The sequence below is a fragment of the Alligator sinensis genome, unplaced genomic scaffold, assembly GCF_000455745.1.
Source record: "Alligator sinensis unplaced genomic scaffold, ASM45574v1 scaffold534_1, whole genome shotgun sequence".
In the NCBI taxonomy this organism is placed as follows: Eukaryota; Metazoa; Chordata; order Crocodylia; family Alligatoridae; genus Alligator; species Alligator sinensis.
In genome coordinates, this window is record NW_005842050.1 from 1,118,692 (window position 1) to 1,145,560 (window position 26,869).

At 43.8% G+C, this 26,869-nt stretch overlaps 1 protein-coding gene across 4 annotated transcripts in view; it reads left to right on the forward strand.

Moving 5' to 3' along the window:
* The window catches only part of AKT3 (AKT serine/threonine kinase 3), a 257,736-nt gene that overhangs the window by 162,681 nt on the left and 68,186 nt on the right, over nt 1–26,869 (forward strand). For all 4 annotated transcript variants that reach the window (XR_003093873.1, XM_006022871.3, XM_025203251.1 and 1 more), the window contains 3 exons: nt 3,831–3,962; nt 10,255–10,320; nt 15,748–15,816. Coding sequence is in view for 3 of the 4 variants with exons in the window: in XM_006022871.3 (XP_006022933.1) it covers nt 3,831–3,962; nt 10,255–10,320; nt 15,748–15,816 (267 nt within the window). In the remaining variant the exon portion in view is untranslated. The remainder of the gene's footprint in view (nt 1–3,830; nt 3,963–10,254; nt 10,321–15,747; nt 15,817–26,869) is intronic.

The window sequence follows — 26,869 nt, forward strand, 5'->3', positions numbered from 1 at the left end:
TGATTAAAGCTAGTAACAATGAGCAACATAAATTGTTAAAGATGAGTAAAAGGATTTGTGATGAGGGGTGTTTGAAATAATCTGTACTTTTTAATCCTTTTCATTTTTGAGGTGCAAGCAATGTTCATTTTTTCTCAAAAATTGTATATGTTAAAACTGTTAGAGTTCGCCATTATCAGTGATCTGAAGCTTAGCTTAGCTGAATAAACCTGTATAGCTCCTTCATAGCTACTGGCAGTTTAGTTTTGAATGACTTGCCAATTTTATGTCTCTGAAGTCCCTGACAGATGTTACAATTACCTCAATTAACATATTAATCGTATAATATGCCACATATTCAAGCAATTTTTCATGCAGTAAAGAGAGTGAAATAGGCACAAAAATGGTGAACCAGCCTCAAAAGTGTTATCTGTTAAATGTGGAACATCTTTGTGGCTGGTTTATATCATGCTTCAGTTTGAACATGTGACATATTAAACATTGAATGATAGGCCTTGACTGGATTTTCCAGCATCCCAGGGTTTACTGCTTCTTGCTCTTGCTTCCCCTATGGACAAACTGGGGCTCTGCTCACAGCTTCAGCTGCTGTGCTAGGACCCTGACCAGTTCCAGAGTGGTAATTGGGGCTACCAGATAAAGCCCACAGCTACCCACAGGGTAGATAAGCATGCTGCTTGCTCCCTGCCTGCTGTGGGCAAACCAGGACAGTGCGCTAAGTCCTGGCAGCTGCCCAAGTCTGTGACCAGTCCCTCACCCCGATTGTGTGCAAGGGGAATGTCCTCTGGTTCTGTGCAAGAGATGGGGGATATTTCTCCACTAAAATTGTTTCAAGACCTGGGATGTGGTGGAACTAGGTCACCTTCTTTTCTGGGTTTGGCATATGCAACAGGTAGACAGACATGCTTGGTTGTGTTTAGCTTGGGACACACCAGGGATATGATGTTGACATGCCCTGAGTTACCTATTTTAAATCAACAAAGTTATTTTTCACCTGCCCATAGCTGCCAAGTTTTGGGAAGCTACAGATATAACATTTAAAATGAACAAATTTTTATATAAATTGTCTTTAATCATAAACTTCAGCTTTAAACATACTAGTGTGCATTTATTGCAATAAAGGGATATACTGCTTTACTGGATCCACGATTTATTGCAAAACCTGACTATGTATTTTTGAAGTAAAACTGGAAAAGAGGCCTCCTACCAAAATCATACTGCTTAGGGGTCACCAAACATCCATTAAGTGGGAACAATGTAATAGCCCTGTATATTGTTATATTTTACATTAAAAAAACGTAGTAAAACTATTTTAAGTTGCAAGGTTAAGCACTCAAATATCAGGGAATTTCAGAATTAACCCAGCTGGTACAAATTCAGTTTTTCCTTTCTAAGGATTTTTTTAATATAGATTAACTACATGATTACATACTAACTTTTTTTTACCTGTGTTGTCAGCAGGATTTTAAGTCCAAAATTCAGGGCTATTGCAAAAATCTATTTCATTTGAACTTAAAGACATAAGTAGCATAAAAATAAGCTGTTGTTTTCTAGGTGGATCATCTGGTAGAGAGAAATGACATATACTTCATCAATACAATACCCAACTATTTTGAGAAACAAGTAAACTGTTGTGTCTGTGTGTAGGTGGTGGTTTATCTTTTCCAGTCCTATGTTATATCAGGTTATGTTCCTGTATTGTGAAACCTATTGTGTTTTTAGCTCTAGCAGCAGTGTACGATCTAATGATTAAAGACAGCACTGTCAAGCACGCACATTTTGCATACTCATTTTGAAAGCCACTGCAGATAAGTAAATGAACCTTGTTTAACTTTCATCTTTAGAGACCTGGGTTCTTTTCCTAGATTTCTCAGAAGTGACCTTGTGCAACAACATCTCTATAGTTTCTTGTCCCTGGAATAGTGGCATGAGTCCTTGGCTGGTAATAAAGGCTATGAAGTTTACAGGAATATTTACACCAGTAAATAGAAGAGCTAAGTCTAGAACCTGGAATCTTCTGTCTCCCAATTAAGTACACCATACCTTAGAAATATGAGTTTTTCATGGGAAAGTTTTCTTTGGACACGTGCACATGAGTGTGGATGTTTGGTTCCTTGGGAACAACTAGCAGTGGGACACCTTGTGCCACCGCTAGTTGTCCCTAGGGAACGTCTATGCCACGCGCCCTCTGGCGTGTGGCAGGTTACCCTGGGTGGGGTAGTGGAGGCTGAGGCCAGCACTGGGCTGGCCCCAGTAGCCTTACCTTGGGTCCTGGGGGCCTCCTGGGGCTGCAGCCATGGCGATCCTGCCACTCGGAGCCTGGCCAGCACTTGGAGCATGGCTTCAGCCATCCAGGCTTCAGGTTAGAATGGTGTGCACTGCCCCCATGTACATCGCTCTTCTTTTTTTGTGTTTGTGCACTGGCAGTAAAGTTTGAGATCTGATTCATGATCCCACAGTCATACCTCCTGCCATGCGTGTGTGGCATGACAGGAGACGCGATTGTGTGATCCCATTACACCTTTACCTGCACATTTAGAGAGGCCCTATGTGACGTTAAATTGAAATGCCTTCGGCTGCAAAAATGCATATGCCAGGGAGTCAGAATGCCTGGTTGTCAATGACAGCAGTCATCTCTTCTTTCACAAGGTGCGTGTATGCATATGCCTATGCATTTATATATGCTTATTGTCTATTTTGGTAAAGGAAAGTGTGAAAAGGTATTAAAGCTATCCCAGGGACAGAAGAAAGATCTTGAAATTGCTTATCTAAAAAGCAAATGAAAAGTTGGAAGTGTCCTTTTAAAAAATGGAAATATATGATTTCCATCATTGGATTGTCCTTTGTCCCAAATGCTTTTCTTTGCGTCTGACCCTTTGGAACACTCCAAAATTTTTAGCAGCCAGTGATTCCTAGACTCCTTCTCTTCTGCTTCTTAAAATTCTTTTGAGAGAGATATTTTCTTAAATATCAGTTTGAAATGTTTTAAGTTTATGGTTTCAGTTTTCATCATTGTAGTCTATTCTCATTTTGTAACACCATGACACATTTTATTTGTGCTCTCTGTAACTCCAAACCATTTTTTAGAGAACTATAAAAGAATTCAGGAAAAGTAACTCCATCAGGTGAGAGAGGAATAAACAATGGTACATTCTCACAGTTCACCTCTGTTCTTGTCCTGCCTGATTTATGTAAAGGAGTTTTCCAGGGCTGTTTTTTTTTTTTTTTTTTTTGATTCTCGGAAACTATTTTGCTTGTAGGTCAATTAAATCAAAGAAAATAAAATGAAAAGTTAAAGTCGCTGTGGGAAAAGAAAATGGAAATAGTCCAGCAAGAAATAAACTCAACACCCAAAGATTTAAAGGGATCAACTGTTGGTGCTAAGATGCAGAAACTGGCATAGTTTGATAAGGAACAGATCATGTAAGATTCAAAAAAGATGCCAGCACAGTGCTTCTGAACTCATAGCGGCACAGTAGTAAATAAATCTTAATTGAGCTGTCATATTTCAACATATAGTGGTTGTGACTTTGATTTTTGGTTGTTATAAGAGATTAATAAGATTGCTTATGTAGTATTATTTGGTACTCCCCTAAAGAACTATAATAACAATATTCATTACTAATCATAAGCAAGTTAGAGGTAGATATAACTTTTGTATTAAATGGTATTCTTTGGTATTCTGAACTTGATCGTGGAAGTCTACACATTTGTATAATTCATACTTAATTTTTATGTCAGTGGTTCTGTTTGGTGGAAGTGCAGAAAAAATGTATATGTACCACATCCACAGAGTAAAAATCTGATTAATTCTTGATTTTTGCTCCCTACAGACAATGAATGATTTTGACTATTTGAAGCTGCTTGGAAAAGGCACTTTTGGCAAAGTTATTTTGGTCCGAGAGAAGGCGAGTGGGAAATATTATGCTATGAAGATTTTGAAAAAAGAAGTAATTATTGCAAAGGTAAACTTATATTATTTTGTCTGCATAAATGTTCCTTTGAGTGGAATACTATCTGTTACAAACACAGATCTTAAGAGAATACAAGTATACAATTTTCTTGCTGTGTACATACTTAATACAGTAAAATCCCTGTTATTTGGGATTTTATTAACCAGCACACTCTAGTAATTGGAATTTCTGGCTGGCCAGCTGGACAAGGTGGGGCAGGAAGCTCACACATGGCTGCCACCACCACCCACCACACTGTGCTGTCACTGCTGTGCATGCAGCCATAGCCATGACCCCCCCCCCGGGGCCTGGCCAGAAACTGTGTGCCCCTAGCATTTTAACATTACTGGCACCCCCCATTCCCCACTCAAGCCAGATATCAGGGATTTTACTGTATACTTAATTTCAGTTCTTTATCAATTTAGAGACGAGAAAGCAATGGATCTGTGTTTTGCAAAGCACTAGAAAGCAGGTCAGGTTTAAATACAGTGAAAATGTACTTTGGTATGTACTGTATGCTTTCAAAACATATTTAGAAGCAAACTGTGATCATTCTCAGACAACAAGATAATTAAATGTGGTTTATATTCTGTTCCCTGACTTGCTTGGTAAGGAACCTATGCAGGAGATCAAGAATTTCATCTTTGGGAAGTTGAAACTCGTAATTGATGAAAAAATGTGTTTTAAGGGGATGATATCAAATAATTTAAATTAATACTTGATTAACTAAGTAGTGCCAATACTTGAAATGTTATTCATAGACCCATATACTTTAAGGCAGGGTAGGAACAATAGATCGGTTAGCCTGAACTCCTGAGTATCATGAACTCAAAATTACATTTAGTCACCCCTCCAATAATGTATCATTCAGTCTTGCAAAATGATGTGATTCTTAAAGTCCCAAGTGTAGGAATCTGATTACTTTATGAGAACTTAAAGTCTTATTTTTTTAAGAGTAAGTTTTTTAGTCCTTATGTTTTTACAGAAAAAATTGAAAACACGAATCCTAAAAGTTCCAATGTAAGGAAGCAAATAAAAATCACTTTGTGTGTGGGTGTGTGTGTATTTTAATATTATAAAAGCCTTAGTCTGTCTGTCCATAGTACTTTATTTGCACTCTGATTGGCTGACTGAAACAACCAATCGGAGTGCTCCAAGAGCATTCAGATAGGAGATAGCATGGCAGAGCGCCGCCATGATGGGAAAACGGGATGAAGCTGGGGTGGGAGGAGGCCAGCACAGCTGGCCTATTGCCCCCCACCCCCCCCACTCCCTGCAGGCGGGGGGAGGGGGTGAGTGGGCCTGTTCCCCCCCCTTCCCTCGACTGGATATGGGGCGGTGGTCGGGCCAGACTTGAGGGGACCCAACAAAGGCAGACTACCATGCGTAGACCCTGAGATGGTGCAGAGTCATTTGGAAGAACTGGATGCCTTTAAGTCGACAGGCCCGGATGAGCTCCATCCGAGGGTGCTGAAGGCACTGGCCGACATCATTGCAGAGCCACTGGCGGGAATATTTGAAAGCTCGTGGCGCATGGGCCAAGTCCCAGAGGACTGGAAAAGGGCCAACGTGGTCCCCATTTTCAAAAAGGGGAGGAAGGAGGACCCGGGCAACTATAGACCAGTCAGTCTCACCTCCATCCTTGGCAAAGTCTTTGAAAAAATTATCAAGGCTCACATTTGTGAGAACCCGGCAGGACAAGTTATGCTGAGGGGAAACCAGCACGGGTTCGTGGCAGGCAGATCGTGCCTGACCAATCTAGTCTCTTTTTATGACCAGGTTACGAAACGCCTGGACACAGGAGGAGGGGTGGATGTCGTATACTTAGACTTCAGGAAGGCCTTCAATACGGTATCCCACCCCATACTGGTGAACAAGTTAAGAGGCTGTGACGTGGATGACTACACAGTCCGGTGGGTGGCGAATTGGCTGGAGGGTCGCACCCAGAGAGTCGTGGTGGATGGGTCGGCTTCGACCTGGAAGGGTGTGGGCAGTGGGGTCCCACAGGGTTCGGTCCTTGGACCGATACTCTTTAATGTCTTCATCAGTGACTCGGACAAGGGAGTGAAATGTACTCTGTCCAAGTTTGCAGATGACACAAAGCTATGGGGAGATGTGGACACGCCAGAGGGCAGGGAACAGCTGCAAGCAGATCTGGACAGGTTGGACAAGTGGGCACAAAACAACAGAATGCAGTTCAACAAGGAGAAATGCAAAGTGCTGCACCTAGGGAGGAAAAATGTCCAGCACACCTACAGACTAGGGAATGACCTGCTGGGTGGCACGGAAGTGGAAAGGGATCTTGGAGTCCTAGTGGACTCCAAGATGAACATGAGTCGGCAGTGTGACGAAGCCATCAAAAAAGCCAATGGCACTTTATCGTGCATCAGCAGATGCATGACGAATAGGTCCAAGGAGGTGATACTTCCCCTCTATCAGGCGCTGGTCAGACCGCAGTTAGAGTACTGCGTGCAATTCTGGGCACCGCAATTCAAGAGGGATGCGGATAACCTGGAGAGGGTCCAGAGAAGGGCCACTCATATGGTTAAGGGCCTACAGACCAAGCCCTATGAGGAGAGACTAGAGAAACTGGACCTTTTCAGCCTCCGCAAGAGAAGGTTGAGAGGCGACCTTGTGGCTGCCTATAAGTTCATCACGGGGGCACAGAAGGGAATTGGTGAGTATTTATTCACCAAGGCGCCCCCGGGGGTTACAAGAAATAATGGCCACAAGCTAGCAGGGTCTTCAAGAGGAGGTTAGATGAGTATCTAGGTGGGGTCATCTAGACCCAGCAATCTTTCCTGCTTATGCAGGGGGTCGGACTCGATGATCTATTGAGGTCCCTTCCGACCCTAACATCTATGAATCTATGAAAGGCCAGGAGGGAGGGAGGGAGGGAAGGGGAGGGGGCACAGTGATGGTGTCCTGCTGCTGCCGCACCACAACAACAGCCCTGAAGTGGGGCAGGGAATGGGCCCGGCACTGAAGTGGTGAGGGTTGGGGGAGCAGGCCCATTCACCCCCCTCCTCCGACCAGATGAGAAGTGGGGGTGGGGCTGGGCGCAGGACTCTGTTCCTGCCCCCCATGACGGTGGGGAGCATGCTGCCGCTGCTCCACTGCTGCCAGGCCCTGACAAAAGCTGGCAAGGAGGGGGAGGAAAGGTACAGTGATGTTGCTACGCTGCTGGGCCCTGCCAACAGCTGGGAAGAAGGGGAGGGGGAGGCAAGTGGATGTGGGCTGGGCAGACCTGGAGCATGGGGGTAGGGGAAGGTAGCGCTAGACTCCCAAGTGGGGTGCGGGGAATAGGCCCAGACCAGAAGCGGTGGGAGAGGTGGGGAACAGGCCCAGACTGAGGTCCAGAGGTGGAGATGGACGGGGATGGGGGAGCAAAGCCAGACCCAAAGCACCGGGGGGGCCCTACATGGGCCTCTGTCCCCTCCCCTCATCATTCTTGACAGGCAGTTGGCTAGTGTGTGTGTGTGTGTGTGTATGTATATGTATATATTAATTTATGTTGAGTTATTATGTTTATAATTATAGATTACCTCTATATGCACTACACAAACACAAAGCATGACAAAAATATTTTTTGTAATAAAATTAAAATACGTTATAGTAGGTGTTTGACTTTTGCGGTATATGTTTTTTTTTCTGGCTCTAAAATGGCGGTTCCTCCCTCCCAAATGGAGTATTTCCCAGGGGCAAGTGGAGACTCCAGTGGCAAAGGTCAGGGGTTAGGGATGGGACTTCCAGTCCCAAGATGGCAACCAGGGGGCGTGGCAGCTGTTAAGGGGTGAGGCTAACTATGCGGCCCTCGAAAGCTCACTAACCTCATTAAGCAGCCCTCCACCTGAAATAATGACCCACCCCTGAACTGGAGAGCTGTTGAACAGGAAGGTGCCATTTTTACATAATTACTGCTCCAATAAATACATAAATACTTTCAAAATGCGTTTTAAAGCACAGATACCATATTTTATTTTTTTAAGGTTAACTTTTCTGTACGTATTTAGCAACTCCACAGTTTGTAAATAATATGCAAATTTTGAACTTCCTTTTCACCTGAAGCCTGTGAGGCATTATAATGTCCTTGTGTTGGTTAGGCATAATCAGTTTTCATTTCCACATTCGAGAAAAGCACTAGTGAAAATATGAAGAGAAAAAAACCTCTTTTCCCCCCTAATCCTAGTATTTTTTGCATCTTACCTTCTCTTGTATGTGGATACAGAAACTACTTACTGTCTAAGTAGCAAGGATTTCAAATACTCAGACATTTTTGGAAAGGGAACCAAAGTGGATTGTAACTTAAAGCTAACTTGTATATAAGCTTCATGAAATTTATTTTACGAAGTTAATTGTATAAAATAAATGTGAGAGAGTACAGTAATTAGGGCTTATAGTATTCTAAGATTTATTTGTGAATCGCAAGGAGCAGAAATAATGTTGTCATAATGTTTTAGCCACTAAATTTTGTTGCTTATATTTTTAATTTCCTGTTTTGATGATTTTTTTGAAGTACAGTTTGGAATTCCTGGCATCTGCATTTACTTTGTGGTTTAATGGTTCCTTATCTTCCCAGCATAGATTAAGTAATATGTGTAGTAGTGGAAAGCTACATTTGTATTATTTGTAGCAATATTTAATACGTATATACTGAACAAATACATTTTTTTTAAACAGCATTATTCTTGTTATTTTTGTGAGTCATACCTAACTTGTCTTCATTTTATTACAATAGTGAACTGGTACTTGGTACCATAGTAAGTTGCTGACTCTGTTCTCCTTTAGGATAGAGTCAGTTGGATTGTTGTAAGGAATTTTCTTTGCAAATTTCATATCATAACAATTTTTAATATTCAGTGTAGAATCATAGAATCATTAAAAAAAAAAAAAATAGGGGTGAAAGGGAACTCAGCAGTCATCTAATCCAGCACCTGATTTGGCAGGGCCATCCCTTTCTAAACTGGACATATGTTTGTCTAACCCGGGGTGGGCGATTATTTGGGCCTGCAGGCCACGTGGGAAGTTTTGGGGAGCTGTTGTGGACCAGGTTAGCACTCCCCCCGCAAAAGCTCAGCAAAATTCTGTATGTGGGATGGGGCTGCAGGCGGGTGGGGAGCTGGCATGGGCAGGTGGCAGCTTTAGCAGGGGCATCTCAGCGGGGCTTCTGCTGCCAACAGTGCTGCCTTTCGGCCACACTTCTACCCCAAGGAGGGGCTGGAGCTGCTGCCTGGCATTGGTGGCCAGGCTGAAGTTGCTGCTGGGTGCCAGGAAGAAGCAGGACTTGGTGGCGGGCTCATCCGCCTTCCCCTTGCTGCTGTCAGGTCCCTCTTACTGTGGCTGCCCGGAACCTGCAGCGGGGCTCTCCTCCCTGCCACTGCTGCTGCCACCAGCACTACCTCTGGTCTGCCTTGGGCCTTGCAGGAGGAATTACAGGGCAGCCTTGGAGTGGGCTCTGGGCAGCTGCAGTGAGAAGGCCCTGGCAGTGGGGAGGGGGAGGCAGCTGTGCCCTCCACCAGCTCCCACGTTTTCTTGCTGCTCAGCTTCTTTCCAGCCCCAGCCCTGGTCCTGGCCTGCCCCACGTGGGGTGTCGGGGTCCTTGTAACACCTGCTCCAGACCTGCTGGCCCCAGGAAAAAGCTGCTGCTGGTTGTGGGGAAAAAGTGGGACCTGGCAGCAGGTATGGTCGCCTCCCCCCTCACCATTGTCAGGCCCTTCTCACGTCTGCTGCCCAGAGCCCATGCCGGGACTGCCCTGTGACTCCTCCTCACTGCTGCTTTGCTGGGCACAGGGCCCTGGGCTGGCCCAGAAGTGGCACTGGTAGAGAGGAACTGCAAGGCAGTCCTGGTGTGAGCTCTAGGCAATGGCAGTGAGAAGGGCTTGGCAGCTGTAAGGGGGAGACAACTGTGCTTTCTGCCAAGTGACACTTTTTCTCCATACCCAGCAGCAGCTTCTGCCGGGCTGCTGCTGCCACTGCTCATTGTGGCCCAGGAAGTTGGGTCTGGAGCAGGTGCAGGAGGGACTCCAGCATCCTATGTGAGCTGGGCCTGGGGTCTGGGGATGTGCTTTGCATCAGAGCTGCAGTTGTATAATTTAAAACATAGGTATTTTTTTCTCATTTTCTTTCTTGTTGAACTTTTGGGTTCAAATAAAGTACATATTAAATTTTACCAAATTTACTAGTTATGCTTATTTTTACATGTTTTAATATGTATGTTTGAATGATAAGTCTTTGGGGAAAAAAACAAAAGTGAAGGCATAAGCTCATCATCTTCTTTATTAATATTATACTCTTTATTTTTCAGGATGAAGTGGCTCACACTCTTACAGAAAGCAGAGTATTGAAAAACACTAGACATCCTTTTTTAACGGTAAATATTGGGAAACTAGAATAATATTTTTAACCGGTAATTCTTAACATGAGGGATGTTCCATTCCATTGCAGCATAGACTCTATCAGAATTTAGGAAAGTTGACTGTGTATCAGACTGAGTCGTAACTGAAAGTGCTTTGCACCCTCATGGGGGGGAGGGGTTTAATTCAATACAAAAGAGTAGAAAAGAAACCCGCATTGTTGTCAGTAAGGCCTCTGTTATATCTATTAGGCAATTACCTTGTTAATTGTGCAGTAAATTTAGACTGGTTACATGTACAGATTAACTGTCCTGCCTTAAAAAGGTCCAAGCAGCTATAAAGTTATTGCTTGTAAATGTGTAGTAACTTTATAGCTGGTTTCTATCCAACTTCAATTTACACATGTAGGCAGTCTGTGGGGAGATCACAGCTGCTGCAATTTCCCAGGTGCTGGGGGTAGAATGTACCCCAGGGACTGGGAGAAAACAGCCAATGTGGTCTCCCAACCACAGGGGTGTCAGGGCGCTCCATGCATCTCCACAGCTGGGAGACCGTATCAGTGCCCCCACGGCTATGGGATCTGTCTTGCAGCTGAAGGGGCACTCAGCCCTGGCTGCCTATGGAGCACAGCCAGGACTGAGAATCCTTGTCACATGTGAGACTGCCTTGGCAGTATGTGGCCCTCACAGCTGGGAGCCCCCTCAGCAAAGGGGGCTTCTAGCTGTGGGAGCCTGCTCCTTGCTAATGGATGTAGAACCAGAATTGGGTTCCCCCTACACCAGCAATAAGGTGCAATTGGATCTGATGTGTGATCTCACAATCGCACCTCCTGCTATGCGTGTGTGGCATTGCAAGAGGTGAGATTGTGTGGATCATGCATTAGATCCTATCTTGTCTTTACCTGCGCAGGTAGAGGGGGCCTAAGGTCATTCCTCAAAGTATAACAAAAAAGATTAAATTAACAAAAATATTATTTATCATTAGATAGAAAATAAATAGAAACCACCCCACTCCAGTATTGAAGTCAGCCCTGTAAGTCTCATTGTGGAGCTCGGGGTAGGAGAGGCTGCCAGAGCCAGGCTTAGAGCTCCTCTGCCCCACTAGAGCAGCCTGTGCCAGGGGAGGCCAGCCTGCAAGTGAAGGGGCTTGCCCAGCCATGTCCCTGAGCCCCAGTCAAGGGCTTCCCTGGAATGGCATGGGGATTCTGGAGGGCGTGGGCACAGGCGCAGGGAGCAGAACAGCAAGGGCTGGCACTGCTTAGAGCCACAAAGCAGCGGATGGGACAGCTGCAGCTGGACACATGTCCTGGTGCTGGGACGGAGCTGCTGCCAGGAGGGAGCTAGTGGGGGGACAGGCAGGGGCTGCGAGTCAGGAGTCAGGGGCACTGGCAGGACTGTGGGTTGGGAGTGAGGGGCAAGGGCATAGGCAGGGGCAGGACACTGGCATCCCAGTGCTGCTCAGCGTCCCACATTCTGGTGAGCGAAGGGGTCAGGGGCAGCTCTTATTTTTTCTATGATAAAAAAACCAAAAGCAAATGCCAAAGTGTATAGATATTTAGAACTGGTTTTATTATGAAGATAGAGGCACTGATAGGCTTCCAAATTGCTTTAGAATTGGAAATATATCAATAATACACTGCTCAACTGATCTCTCTATATATGGTATTTCATTTTAATCACAGAAGAATGCAGACTTTGGGGATTTTAATGAGAGAATTTTTTTTATCAGAGAATTTGCAATTTTTAAATAGGGAACACCAGGATCCGTGCTGGTGAGGCAAGTGGCGGGACTCTGGCAAAGGAGACTCTCCAGGGCCAGCACCGGGGACCCAGGTGGAGGGCAGATGAGGTGGCAGTTGGGGACAGGAGGACATGCTTTGACAGTTCAAAGTGGGCCACTGCAACAAGTACATCTTCTGGGCAGTAGCTGCCCTGATGGCACAGCGGAGGCACCAGAAGACATGACAGCAGTACTGCATGAAGGCTAGCTGTGCAGCAATGGCCCACTGGCAGCTGGCCCAGAGGTGCAGGTGGCTCTGCTGCTGTGCCCATACCACAGCCCAGGCAGCCATCTAGCCTCCATCCAGGTCTGGAAGGTGCGCAGCCATGGGGCTGCAGGTCTAAGGGGGCAGATGCTGTCACAGGTGGCAACAGGTCACAGCCAGGTAGCATTTCCCACTGCCAGACTGCTGCAGTGGGTAGAGGGTGCAGGGGCCACTCTAGGTTAGGGCTGCTTCAGCAGTCCAGCTGGCACAAAGGGCTAGTGTCCCCAGATACTACCTGGCTGAGCCTCAGAAGCTCCTGTCTATTTGTAACATTCAAAATAGCATGGGCCCTAAGGCCCACCCAGCTAGCAAGTAGCCCCTATTGTATGGGGGCTAGTGGGTGAATGTTACAACAAAATACTTGGGACAGCTAATGAAAAAAACAGGATTAGGAGCGTCATGTGGGTCAAAGGGTCAAAATGTGAAAATAAGTGCGCCTGAGGGGGCCACTGATTAGAGCCTCCTGGACCGTACCCACCGGTCCTCAAAGGCATCCAAGGAGCCAGTGGATACCGCTTACTGGTGCTCTGCCTAGAAACGTGCATGGACAAGGGAGAGGAAAGCGGCCCTGCAGTCTCCAGGCACCTTCCTTGCCACAGCCTCCTTCCTGGTTAAGTACAAGGCCCACTTGGCCAGGGCCAGGAGCCTCAGAAGCTCACAGGTGCTGGCCCCATTCTCTAGCTCCCCTGGCTGAAGATCTGGGAGGATCTGGGCAGGATCCGTTTGCCCCAAGTGGCACAATTTGCCCCACACCAAAGTGCATGTTCAGGCATGTGTGCTGAGGTACAAATCTCTGGCACAAATTTGTGCTGCTGGTATTTGAGCCACTGCAAGTGCATGTGTGGATGTACACTATGTCTGCCAAACTGCCTTTTACATGGCTTTTGTTTTAGTGCTGGGTGTAAAACAAAATATTTCAAATATATTTTTGTCCCCAATCAGGATAAAACGCTAAAATTGCAGATTTGTTTTCAAACTGAACAGCCCTAAAGCAGTTCAGTTCCAGTCAGGTAATTTTAAACATTTTATTTCACTAATTTTGGAAAAAATTGTGTTGATTACAACTTCTTTTTTGTATTTTTTATTATAAATTAACCTACATTTTGAAATGAAAAAGTTTCAATTTTAAAAGTAGACTTTTAATTTAAAAAACTGGAAATCTTTTTCTCAAAATATTTCAAAACAGAAAATTCACTGTACCCAACCATTTTCCCCAAAAATCTGGATTTTGACTTATCTGCATTTTTCAACAGCAGCAACAAAAAGTGGTTGAAGATGTTCCAAGTGTCTAAATGTGATTTTTATTTTTTTGGCTGGTAAAGATAAATGGGAATAGAAAAGGTGGTCTGGTGGTGATTGTGTTCTTTAGGGAATGGATAGAGCATTTGTTTTTTATTATAGAAATTAATACAATTTTTAAGTTTTGCCTTTCTAAATAACTTTTTTTTCCTTCAAAGCAACCAAAGCCATGTATAATTCAGATAATTTTCACAATCTGGCAATAAAACAGTGTCATATAAATACACTGGCTGGCAGATTAAGTAGACATTTTGGGCCAAAGCATGACCCAACTTGTCCAATAGCACAAACAGGGATACATATTCCAGATAAGAAAGATGTGGGGGGTGGAGTGGGCAAAGGTTTGGCCTTTTTTTCAAATTCAGCTGGTCACATACCTGCTATATATGGGAGCCATATGCTATACCACATATAGACTCAGCAAGTTTACACTCTCCCTAGAGCAGCTGGGGGAACAGGAGGGAGATTGACTCCCCTTGTCACAATTTCTCCAGGAATAATACCAGCAAAATACAGGTACTTAGCCCACATATTTAAATTATGATGTTTGCCTTTATAATAGCATTAGATGTTGCTATGTTACATTTGAGATCATTGGGCCAAATGTGTATCTCTTCATTTTCATTAGGTATCAATTTGATCCATGAAAATTAGTTTAAATGTGGGAATTAAAGTTTATTTTCAATTTGGGGATAGCATTTGTTTTATTTTTTAAAGTTATAATGTAATCTTGTATGTAAAGCATTATACACTGACAGGGTTCAGCATGATATGTTATGTAAAACTAGAGAATCATGGGTATGGGATGAAACAGAGAGATTGTATCAAGATGAGGATCAGTTTGAATGTCTATTTATCCTTCTTCCTTCCAGATTATAATACTCTCACTTTTTTTAGGCATCGTGGAAGAAGTTTGGGGAGATGCTAGAATGAGAACAGTGGATGGTGGAGGCATGTGGCTAAACCACATTCAGGGAATAAGAGAAATGTGCAGCTTAGGCCTCCTCTACATGTTACAGGTATAGTGCAATTAAGTGATTAATTGCACAATTACCTGGAGACCAGCTACACATGCAAAGCAGTTATCACACAATGAAAAACTTCAACGAGCTATAAAGTTAGACCTCGAAAATGTGTACTAACTTTATAGCTGGTTGCTACTGAGCTTTAATTTGCATGTGTAGCAGGGTCTCTTCTGTGGCTGGGAGCCCCTTCAGCTGACAGGGCTCTTAACTGCAGGGATACACTATGCCCAGTGTGAAATCCCCAGGCCCTGGGGATTGAGGCAGCTGTTATCTGCAGGACTTGGGGGTGCGTGCAACCCCCAGATCCTGAGTATTGTGGCTGCTGGAATCCCTAGGGCTCTGGGATGTATGAAATCCTCTGGACTTGAGGATCGCAGCTGTGGTGATCCCTAGGGTTCCAGGGCATAGGAAATCCCTGGGGCCAAAGGATTGTCCTAGATTGATCTGCCTGTCTCAGGTTTCAGGAAACTCCAGAGCCAGAGGATTGCCACAGGTCACTCATGCCCCTGCAACAACCTACTCCTGCTCTGCCAGCCCTGGGGTGCGTGTGGAGCCCTTGTGGCTGGGAGCCCCTCAACTGGGGTATATGGGACTCCAAGCCACAGGAGCTTGCTTCTTGCTGGTGTGGGGGTGGGGGAGGGGCTAGGATTTGGGATCTCATGTATGATCCCAAAATCATGCCTCCTGCCATGCATGTGTGGCATGGTAGGAGGTGTGATTGTGTGAATTGCACTTTAGATCCTGTTGTGCCTTCACCTGCATGTGTAGAGGGGCCCTGAATAGTACAGTTAAAAATATTGGTAGAAGACAATGGCTGTTTTAAATTGCAATTCATCATTTTGGTTTATTCAAAAATGCTCATTATTAGTGAATGCTGCTGAGGTGAACAAAATATGTGGAGTGTTATTGTTAATGGTTCTTATACTTTAGTTAGAGCAATAGGAAATAGTGATTGGTTTCTAAGAATTGGATTTGTCTGTTTAAGAAGACACAATTACATTTGGTTGCCATTTAATTACTACAGATTAGGTTAATATATCAAGGTAATATTTTTGTTTTCTTTTTCTTCTTTAAAGTCTTTGAAATATTCCTTCCAGACAAAGGACCGTTTGTGTTTTGTGATGGAGTATGTTAATGGAGGAGAGGTAAGTCAAACAAACAAATAAAATGCATTTACACTGGGGATGCTAGCATTAGGCAGTGTTTTAAATCATATACTGTCATGACTTTTTCAGTACTTCAAGCATCAGTTATTTTTTTCAGAATTTTTCTAAGCTTAATTTTTTTTAACTAAATGGACACCTATTTTAAGATTGTGCTTTCCTTTTTTAAGGCCCTGGCTGGAATGATCAGCAGGGGGTTGGACTAGATGACCTCCTGAAGTCCCTTCTACCCTAATTTTCTATGATTCTGTGATTTAAAAAAAATTGTTTGCAGTGTTTTAAAGGACCATTTAATGGCAAAGAAGTAATTTCAGAGTTACAAATGGTTTCCTTTTTTTTTCTCTAAATGAATTAAGAAGTATATTGCATGAGTTGGGCTCCTGTGCACTAACTACTACAGTAATATAAACTGTGTATAATACTATTCTTTACCCTTTAAAAATAATTACAAATAGCACCTTTGTTCTGTTCCTTTTCATAGTCTGGGTAACTTGTAGTAAATTGGAGTAAATTGTGTGTATTTTTCATGAATCTTCTCTCACTGGGTCAGGGTGCAAAGTGAGAATTTAAACTCCAAATCAGTTTTCTAATAGCGCTTTCTTTTGATTTTCATGTTTTATTCTGTCCTAGCCGTTAACTTAAAAATACCAAACAATAGCTTCTTCCTACATATAAAGTGGCATATTTATATTTTTCTGTGGTCAATTTTGGCTAGTCTTCAGGGAGGAGTTTTCTACCTAGACATTTTCCATTACAGAGGGCATAAATACACGTTCATTAACACACCTTACATACTGCTCATTTAGTTTAGTACTTGCTTAATAAAGTTCTAAATGTGCAGTAAGTAGAGTTACTGCTCAGTAGCGCCAGCACATGGTTATTTTGTGATGCTTACTGCGCATTAGCCTAATAACACAGGGCAGTAGGCTATTAACATGGTTTTTAACTGCCATGCTACTGAGCAGTGTTAGTAGGCTAATGTTCAGTAAGCAGCTCGTGTAGATGCTCCCAGAGAGAGCTAGAGGTCTCTTGTGTTTCAACTGCTGTATTCTTGATGATAACATGAAAATACTCCATACTAGTAAAGCTAACTGGACTCTTTATTAAGAGAACTATTTACAACTGCCATTCTAGGCAGATGTGCACAGACTGACTTCCTGGTGCAAATTTTTCCTTTCTTCAACTGCGTTCTTCTCTCCAAGTTTTGGTTAGGTTGATGCATCTTTCTTTTGAACAATTGTTGTTATATTTTAATGACTTTGTCGATTTGCTAAAGGGCAGAGGTTGCTGAAGTTCTGGCCTTTACTGATATCCCATTGCTACCTGTTAGGCCTTCCAGTGCTTTAATATGCTGATCTTCAGACCAGTTTTCAAGTTATCATTTGTGCTTTTTTTTGTTGGTTAGGGGGTTTTTCTTCCTGTTGTTGTCTTCCTTTTGTTGGATTGTGTCCTGTTTTTTTTCTGTTTATCGCATATCTCATTTCTTCCAACTCTCCAGTACCAAGATAGCTCAAGGACAGAGCTCATTATCCTGGCCCTGTACCAGTGTGCCAGTTATCTTGGGTTTCATCTCCACAACAGTCCTGAGTCTGAGGCTACATCACACGACCCCGGTTCCATTGCAGTCTTGTTGTTTGCCATAGTGTTATGTGGTGATTTGATGTTGGACACAGATCTGCTCCCTTGTTCCTGGTGGCCTCATGTCCTTGACTTGTTTATTGTAATGGGCTTCCTGCTTAGTCTGGCATGGTCTTAACTACTTTTTCTGTACTGTCAGAAAAATTGGGCTGTAGCATGTCATATATGATGATGGCAGAGAAGCAGGTGAATGAACCTCGGACTTGGTGCTTTCCCAGTCTAGTGAGACCGTTTTTTATTCATAGTTGAGGTCATATCAGTTGTGAAAACAGCCCTTCAACCTGCCCTGGACTTGAAGGATGCTGCCTCCTGTTCCTTGACCATCTCAGTCATTATGAGGAGCTGGTTCTGGTTGCAGGGTTCCAGCCTCATGAAAGAAGTACAGAGGAACACTTGCCTTTTGAAGGAATGAAATACTTAATGTTAAACCTGGTTCAACTCTTTACTCTTTTAAGGATTGCAGAGCAACCTTGTGTTCTTTCAGAGTTTACCCTTGGACATTTAAAGGGAAACCCACCTCCACCATTGTGCATCTAACAGAAGGGCTGCACTAGCCCCAGCAAATTGCTTCATCAGATGTCTTTGTGTTCAGCACAAAAGGGAGATGAAGAACTTGATTCTCCCTCAACTGGCTGTGGAATATTGTTACCCAGAAATAGACCTGTTTGCAACTGAAGTTAGTAGATAGCACCAGTTCTCCTGTCCCAGAACAGGTCTGAATCTTTGCTCTCTTTTGGGTGTATTCTTGGTTCTGGACTCCCTTTCCTGATTCCACAGACTGCTGAAAAGGTGAGGTAAGTCTTGGCTTAGGTCTCCTTCTGGCTCCTGTATGGCCAAGACACTGATGATACCATGAAGTCTTGGTTTGGATTACATCAGATCCCACACCTTTTAGAATTCTTATTGATTGCATTTGCTCGCTGGCCTCAGAATAGCTTTATCATGCATCATCAACAGTTGGTCATTCAGCAGATATTTTTCTGGTCTAATACTGCTGCTTAATACTGTTGCTGGGATTACATGGCAGATGGTTCTTTAATCTGTGCAGAATCAAAGTAGTTATTGATTTAATAGCATAGTAGGATATATAACACTTGAATGGCTGGTAGCTTGCTTCTGGAAAGTTTAAATTGAGGGTCTTTCAATCTGCTGAAGTCATACTGCAGATGTCCTCTTCACTGGAAGACTTTGCATCTCCAATCTTTAGATGTATTGCAGTTTTTTATTTCAGGGGTGATTGTGTAGGCAAGACATAAACTGATTCTGCCTCCCATATCCTTTGTGATGCTGCCCACAGCCTAAACGTTTTTTGCTCTCTTTAATGGTATTTTTCGTACTATATGCTCTATATCAGGGATTGTCAATCGGGGTACTTGAGAAGGCCCTGGGTACGTGCGGGTGGGTGGGGACAGAGTGCCACTACGCACTATCCTGCAGTGCTGTGCAGGTGCCACCCACCTGGCCGGATGTGGGGGGCAGGGGAAGCTCACACATGGCGGCTGCCACTGCTCGGTATCTGAACATTCCCTCCCCCCAACCTGGTATCCAGCTGTGTGCCATCCCCCTGCTTGCTGTCTGGCTTTGTGCCAATCCCCTCTGCCCCTCCTCCCCCCTCTCAGTGGCCAGGGGTACACTGTTCTGCCTCCGACCACTGGGGTAGGGGTGGGGGAGAGGGGTTCAGTGATTCAAAAAGGTTGAAAGCCCCTTTTCTATATCATGATGTCTGTGTTCTCCATTTGCCTGTCTCTGTCTTGCCTCCTGGATTCCTTTGAGTTGAGCCCATGTTTTTGTTCTGTGCTTGTGGGGTGTTATTGCTTTAACTCTGCTCTGAATAGTTCATCTGCACTTCCTACTTAGTGGGCACGTCTACATGAGACGTTTACGGTCGATCTGCCTAATTAGCTTCTCAGTAAAGTCTCTGCATTTACACTTGCAGTCCTATTAGGATGTAGTAAGCTAATTAACTCCACCATAGGTTAATACTTGTAAATACAAGTACTGTCCTGTGGTGGAGTTCTTTACTCCACAGCAACGCAAGTGTAGGCACTGACTGGGCTGGGTAGGGCATGAGGGTGCTTCAGTTTGGGGGCTGTCTGCTGGCTAGCCCCACACTGAAGCACCTTGTGCCCCATCCAGCCCCTCCATAGCATGGTGAGCTGGGTTGGAGCAGCCCCGGTCTGGCAGACCGACCCCCATGGTCCCCTGTCAGGCAGGCCTGTTCTGATCCAGCTCCATGTGCTGCAGTCCCATGCGCATGTGTAAATTCAGGACCTGGGAGCAATGAACTCCAGTGTGACATGTGCCAGAGTTCATTGCTTCACATTAATGTCATGTGTAGACACACCCACCGGCACTTTTCTTGAGTTGGATTGGTTTTCTCTTAGCTTCTCCTGTATGCTGCAGTCAAGTCCCACAAACTATCTTAGTTTTAATTAGTAAATCTTTTAATGTTACCAAAATTTCATGTGGATGCCAGAGTTCTAGATTGATTGCTACTATCATATTTCATGGACTGTGTGCTAAGAAATAATATGGAAGAACTGTTTCATACTATTGTAAAATTAATGTGGTTCTTTATTAAGAGAACAATTTAAAGAGATGCTGAAACTGCAGCTAGTATTCTAGTCATGTGTATATAGTCATGTCCATACCAGTACCTCCTCTTCCCTCTTGCAATTTGTGCTGCTCTTGCATCAGTTTTATGAAGAATGTATTCTGTATCATTTTATTCTTCTTTGACATGAATACCTGTTTGTTTCTCACTGGTTAGGGTATTGGAGCTTCCTGTTTTGAGGGTGTCTTTTAACTATATACCCTGACTCAGGAGTTGTAGGTGTAGTGTCATGTTGAGTTTTGTTAGCTTCATCTGCACAAATCTCTTTCTGTTGCAGTTTTATGCACTCCAGTATCATAAAGAGCAGTGAGCAACTGAGGCACCAGCCCCAGGCACCCACTTAGAGGATGCGTGAATGGCAGCCTCCAGCCAAGCTGTCACAGCTGCTGCAGGTGGTCCAGCCTCTGCCATCTTGGGCACAGAACCTGGCTGTTGTGTCTGACTCACAACTCCTTAAGATTTAAGACTTTATTGTTTGTAAAACATTTATTTCTGAGTGGATTGGTTGTTTGTTCTTTCATGAGTGCCTTCATCTTTGAAGCTGCACAGTCTATGCACTCTTTAAATCAGCTTTCAAATCTGTACCAGCATTCTTTGCCTCTGACCCAGGATTAAGGGAAGGCAGCTCAGAGATTTAAGACCCTATGTCCCACTGCAGGACTTAAAAAAGTAACTGCTGCCTTTTCATAGTTTCTAGGGTCGGAAGGGACCTGAACAGATCATCAAGTCCAGCCCCCTGCCCTGGGTAGGAACGAGTGCTGGGATCGTAATACCCCAGCCAGATATGTATCCAACCTCCCCTTGAAGACCACCAAGGTAGGGGAGAGCACCACTTCCCTTGGGAGCCCATGCCAGAGCCTGGCAGCCCTAACTGTAAAGTAATGCCTCCTGATATCAAGCCTAAACCTGTTCTCAATTTGTGGCCGTTATTCCTTGTTATCCCAGGTTGTGCTCGGGGGAACAGAGCTTCACCTGTTTTCTGCTGGTCCCCCCTGGTGAGTTTATAGACAGCCACCAGATCCCTTCTCAGTCTTCTCTTTTGGAGGGTGAATAGATTCAGGCCCTTTAGTCTATCTTCAGAGGGCCTGGCCTGCTGCCCCCTGACAATGCGAGTGGCCTTCCTCTGGACCCTCTCAAGGTTAGTCACATTCCTCTTGAAGTACGGCACCCAGAACTGGACGTAGTACTCCAACTGCGGCCTGACCAATGCCACATAGAGGGGAAGGATCACCTTCCTGGACCTTCCTACAGATTGTGATGCATCTGTAAATGCACGACAAGGTGCGGCTAGCCTTACTGACCGCTTCCTCGCATTGGTGGCTCATGTCCATCTTGGAGTCAACAATGACGCTAAGATCCCTTTCAGGCACTGTGTTGTTGAGCAAGGTGTTCCCAGCCTATAGTTATGTTGCAGGTTCCTTCTCCCTAGATGTAGCACCTTGCACTTGTCTGCATTGAATTCCATTCTGTTCTCATTCACCCACCTTTGTAACCTGTCTAGATGTAGTTGGATTCTGTCCCTCCCCTCCAGTGTGCCCACTTCTCCCCACATCTTTGTGTCATCAGCGAATTTGCCCAGTGTGCTTTCCACGCCCACCTCCAAGTCGCTGATAAAGATGTTGAATAGCACAAGCCTGAGGACTGAGCCCTGGGGAACTCCACTGTCCACATCCCTCCAGGTTGAAAATGAGCCATCCACCACCACTCTCTGGGTGCGACCATCGATCCAGTTTGCTACCCATCTGACTGTGTAGGCATCCATGCTGCAGTCACCTTTTTTTTTATGAGCATGGGGTGAGGAATGGTGGCAAAGGCCTTCTTGAAGTCCAGATAGACAACATCCACCTCAACGCCCGCATCCAAGGACTTTGTGACCTGGTCGTAAAAGGAAACAAGGTTAGTCAGGCAGGATCAGCTTGCAATGAACCCGTGTTGGTTGCCCTTGAGCATTACCTCCCATGCTGAGCCCCTGCAGATGTTCTCCTTGATAATTTTCTCAAAGGTCTTCCCAAGAACCGAGGTGAGACTAACTGGCCTGTAGTTACCCAGGTCCTCCTTTCTCCCCTTCTTGTAAATGGGGACCACATTGGCCCTTTTCCAGTCCTCTGGGACCTGGCCGGAGCACCACAAGCACTCATACAGCCATGCCAGGGGCTCCGCTATGACCTCTGCCAGTTCCCTCAGTATTCTTGGATGACGAGCATCCGGACCTGCTGATTTAAACACATCCAGCCCCTCCAGAAGTTCCCTAACTAGATTGTCCCTGACCCTAGGCATGGCATTGTGTCCCCTGAGTCTGTCCGTAATCCTAGTGGGGGAGTTGTCCCGGTCCCTGCTCAGAAATATGGAGGCAAAGAACTCGTTGAAGAGATCAGCTTTTTCCTTTGCTGCAATCACTAGATTGCCAAGCCTGTCCTGTAGGGGCCCCACGTTACCTGGTGCATTCTTCTTACTCCCTATGTATTTGAAATAGGACTTCTTGTTATCCTTAATTCTGGTTGCCAGCCCTAGTTCTGTCTCTACTTTGGCCTTCCTAACTGCCTCCCTGCAATCACGAGCAGCGGAGGTGTAATCCTTCTTGGTGATAGCCCTTTTCTTCCACTGATTGTATGTCACCTTTTTTGCCCTCAGGCCCTCCTGGATGTCTTGACTGAGCCAAAGGGGCTTTTTAGCACTCTTGCCCCCTTTGGTTCATGCTCGGACTGACTCCCTCTGAGTTTGGAGGGTTGTCTCCTTAAGGAACAACCACTTGTCCTGAACTCCCATCTCAGTGAGGCTCCAAGTCCCCCATGTCTGTTTTACTAATCTCCTTAGCTCATTGAAGTCGGTCTTCCTGAAGTCAAGGACTTTTGCCTTACTGCTTGCTTTCAGCAACCTGCACAGCAGAGTAAATTCCAGCAGACGACGGTCACCAACGTCTAGGTCGTCGACCAGCTGCAGATCCCTCACCAGGTCATCACCTCTGTGGCAAGGACCAAGTCCAGCAAGGCATTTCTGGGCACATGAAGAAAAATAGAATACAAGTCCATAACATTTTATTTTGAAGGTCATATGGTTCTATATAATAAGAAGGGGTCTAGATCTCTCTGGTATATAACACCAAAGGGCTCCCCATAGATGTGCAGCGAGGCTGCTTCAATGTGCTGTAAATCCAGCTAGTCAGAGCAGGCTCGATAAATTGCGGGAGTGTGGAGATTAATGTGCTCCTGCAGCCTCCAGTGTCATGTGTATCAGTGTCCCCGCACTGAAAAATAGTGGCAGGGCACTTTAAATTGGAGCTCTTTTCATGAGCTTTAGTTCAAAGTGCCCTGCTGCCATTTTCAGCATGGGGACACTGATGCATGTGATGCTTAGGTACTTCTAATTAGTGTGGCTTGCTAATTAAAGTGCCCTCCCACCCCGCCTCGCAGAGAACATCTATAATTTTTAAGATGTCATCATAACTAGCAGTTGTTTATCTTAAGTGTATTCTACCCTGTCTTGTGTATTGGGCTTCAGATACACAAAGCGCAGCTAAATAGGTGAACATATTTTATACAAATATAACTGTTTCAGTCTTATCTTACTGATTCACATGCGTGTAGAATGAAGAATATTTATTTTCCGATTTTTATCTGTCGGACTTCTGCCTTTAAAAACAATATTTTCTATTACTGAATTATCTGTTTGTATTGAAATTGGAGGAACATGTAAAATTGTTAAAATTCAGATAAACTGCCCGCTCTTTCTTTCTCTCCTAATTTTTACAGCCAATCATGTAGTTCAAGTACTCATTCCTTTAAACCTTGCTGTACACTGAATGGTTTGCATGTATTTAGTCTCTGCTTGGACCTTTTGGGTAGAAGAAATGTCTAGATATTTTTATACATACCTATATTTTTTAAAAATAGTAAATATTTGTACTATTTTAAGTTGTGATAACATTTTTATTGGAAGGATGCTTCCACAGTTATGGTTTCATTTTTAAAAATATGTTCTGATCTGGAAGGAGCTGCATTAAAGGTGTTGTCTTTTGTTTTGATTTCAATAAAAGATCTTGCTTTAGGTGAAATTATTATATGAGCACAAGCTGTTTTCAAAATTTGGAAAATAGGGTATTGTGCCAGGATCTGGTACAGTTTAGTCTGCAGTTTTACCATCTTTTTACCATGTAGGTTTTTTCTCCAGAATACGAGATGATCATGTGGATGTTTGTAGTAAGAGAAATTATAAGTGTTGTAGGAGTATATAGGATTTAAAAACTTTGGGTGCATATACACATGATGGACCTCTGCTAATTAGCATGCATTAGAGCAGACTTGATTAATCAAGTGTACTGTGAGCCTCAAGCAAATCCTGGGACGTCATTCTCCCGCTGTATTCGGCCTTGGTGAGGCCGCAGCTGGAGTACTGTGTCCAGTTTTGGGCTCTATGATTCAAAAAGGATGTGGAGAAGTTTGAGAGGGTGCAGAGGAGAGCCATGCGCATGATCAGAGGTCAGGAAAACAGACCTTATAACGAGAGGCTGAGAGCCATGGGGCTATTCAGCCTGAAAAAGCACAGGCTCAGGGGTGATCTGTTGGCCACCTATAAGTTTATCAGGGGTGCGCATCAGGATCTGGGGGAATGTCTGTTCACCAGAGCCCCCCAAGGGATGACAAGATCGAACGGTCACAGACTTCACTGTGACCGATTCAGGCTGGACATAAGAAAGAACTGTCCGAGCCCCCAAGGTTTGGAATAGACGACCGCCGGAGGTGGTTCAAGCACTGACTTGGAACGCCTTCAAGACACATTTGGATGCTTATCTTGCTGGGATCCTATGATCCCTGCTGACTTCCTGCCCCTGGGGCAGGGGGCTTGACTCGATCATCCTTCCAGCCCAAAAGTCTATGAAACTATGAAAGCCTGCTGGAGTGTGCTAATTAGCACGCTCCAGCAGCCTCAGCATCATGTGCATTCAACATCTCTGCGCTTCAAAATCGTTTTGGAGGCACTTTAACTAAAGCTGGTCAAATGAGTTTTAAAGCTCCCCATCAGCATTTTGAAATGTGGGATGCTGAATACATGTGATGCTGAGAGCCGCTCTAATTAAAGCGCCCCCCCCCATCCCAGACCACATGTATAGACACCCTTTAGTTAAAGTTTTATCTTCTGCTGCCTTTTCTTTCAACCTCATAAAATATGATACATAGAAATAAATTTTAGAACTTTTATGTTTTTTCCGCATGCATTAATTTACCTGTCCAGAATCTTATTAACAAGATCCCACTTTTCGCAGTTAGTAGGAGGAAATATATATATATTAGAACAGCAGTACAATGCAATGATGGCACAGTAATAGGAATTAAAGGCTTTTAAATAGGATTAAAGGCTTTTTTCCTGTCAAAGGCCAGAGCTTCTATCTAGTGACTTTGGGAAAGTTAACACTAGGAGTAGATTTGGCACATTCATTGTTCATTGCAGAACAGCCTTCCTTTGTAAACCATACCACTTGGTGAAGCATTATCATCAGTCCCTCATTCTTTTAACTTTGTCTTGGTATACTTGTGGTGACCCTCATACAAGATATGGTATTAGGGATGGGGGAGGGGGGAGAGTAACACACACACAGGGTTGTCTTTGTGTTGTACCAATTATTAGGGGCTCCAGCCCTATTATTCAACTTCTTTAGGTGATTTCTGCTCCTAATCCACTTCAGCTTTGGTTTCTGAAAGAACCAGAGCCCCAACTGAGTGGTTATCTTCACTGGTCACTTGGTACCAGGAGGTGCCAGTAATTGGATTTGCTGCTATATGAGCAAATATTTTCAGTTCATTACTTAAATTTGAATCACTGCAGGTAGTTTTTTATACAGCAGGGTGGGATCACACTTAGGTGCCTAAATCCACCTAGGCTTCTAAAAGATGGAATAAGAGCTGGCCTATAAACTGTAGGATGAACAATTTACTGGAAGAGAGATGTACTGTATATTTTAATAGACATTTCCCATTTCTAATGTCCTTTTTTTCAGTAGTTCAGAAATTAGCAGAAATAAAATCTGCGGCAATGCAAAAATTATGTTGCATGAATCTTTTTGGAGAATACTTTGTCTTTCATTCATTTCTATACTTGTTTAGTTTCAATATGCTTTTAAATGCTAGACTTATTAGTTGATTATTACCTAAGCATTTTAACAGACTAAATACAGATTTTAAAATTAGCCAGATGTTTTTCTCAACACTGAAACTGTTAAGAGCATTTCTGTCCTATTTAGCATTTATTCTTTCTTCTTTCATAGCTTTCACTTTGATTTAGTAGATAAGGAGGATCTAAATAAGGAAGATCCATTTGCTGTATTGTAGCAAATAATATTAGTATGTTTAGAAAATAATTACTAGGGATTTACAATTTATCTTTGGAAAACTAATGTATACTCTTGTTAGTTCTGTAATTTTTATTTTTGAACGCCTGGTACTATCTCATCTTGAGGTAGCTCTACTTATAATAGCCCCTTCCAGAATCACTTATAGGGTAAAACACATTACCTGTTTCTTAAGGTATAGGATATAGTCTTAGAAACTATAACATTTTAAATAGTTCACCTTATTCAACCACCTAAGGCTTGTTACTCAAACATTTCGTTTGTGGATCTCTTTCTGAAATTAAATATATTGATACTTACAAGATTTGAGGCTTTTATTACATATTTGTTTGTGGGATTTTTGGCTGTGCAGTCAAATATATCATTATATTTTATTTTATTTTATTTTTTGCTTTCATAAATTTATTTTTATTATTATTCAAAATTGAATTTCCTGGAAA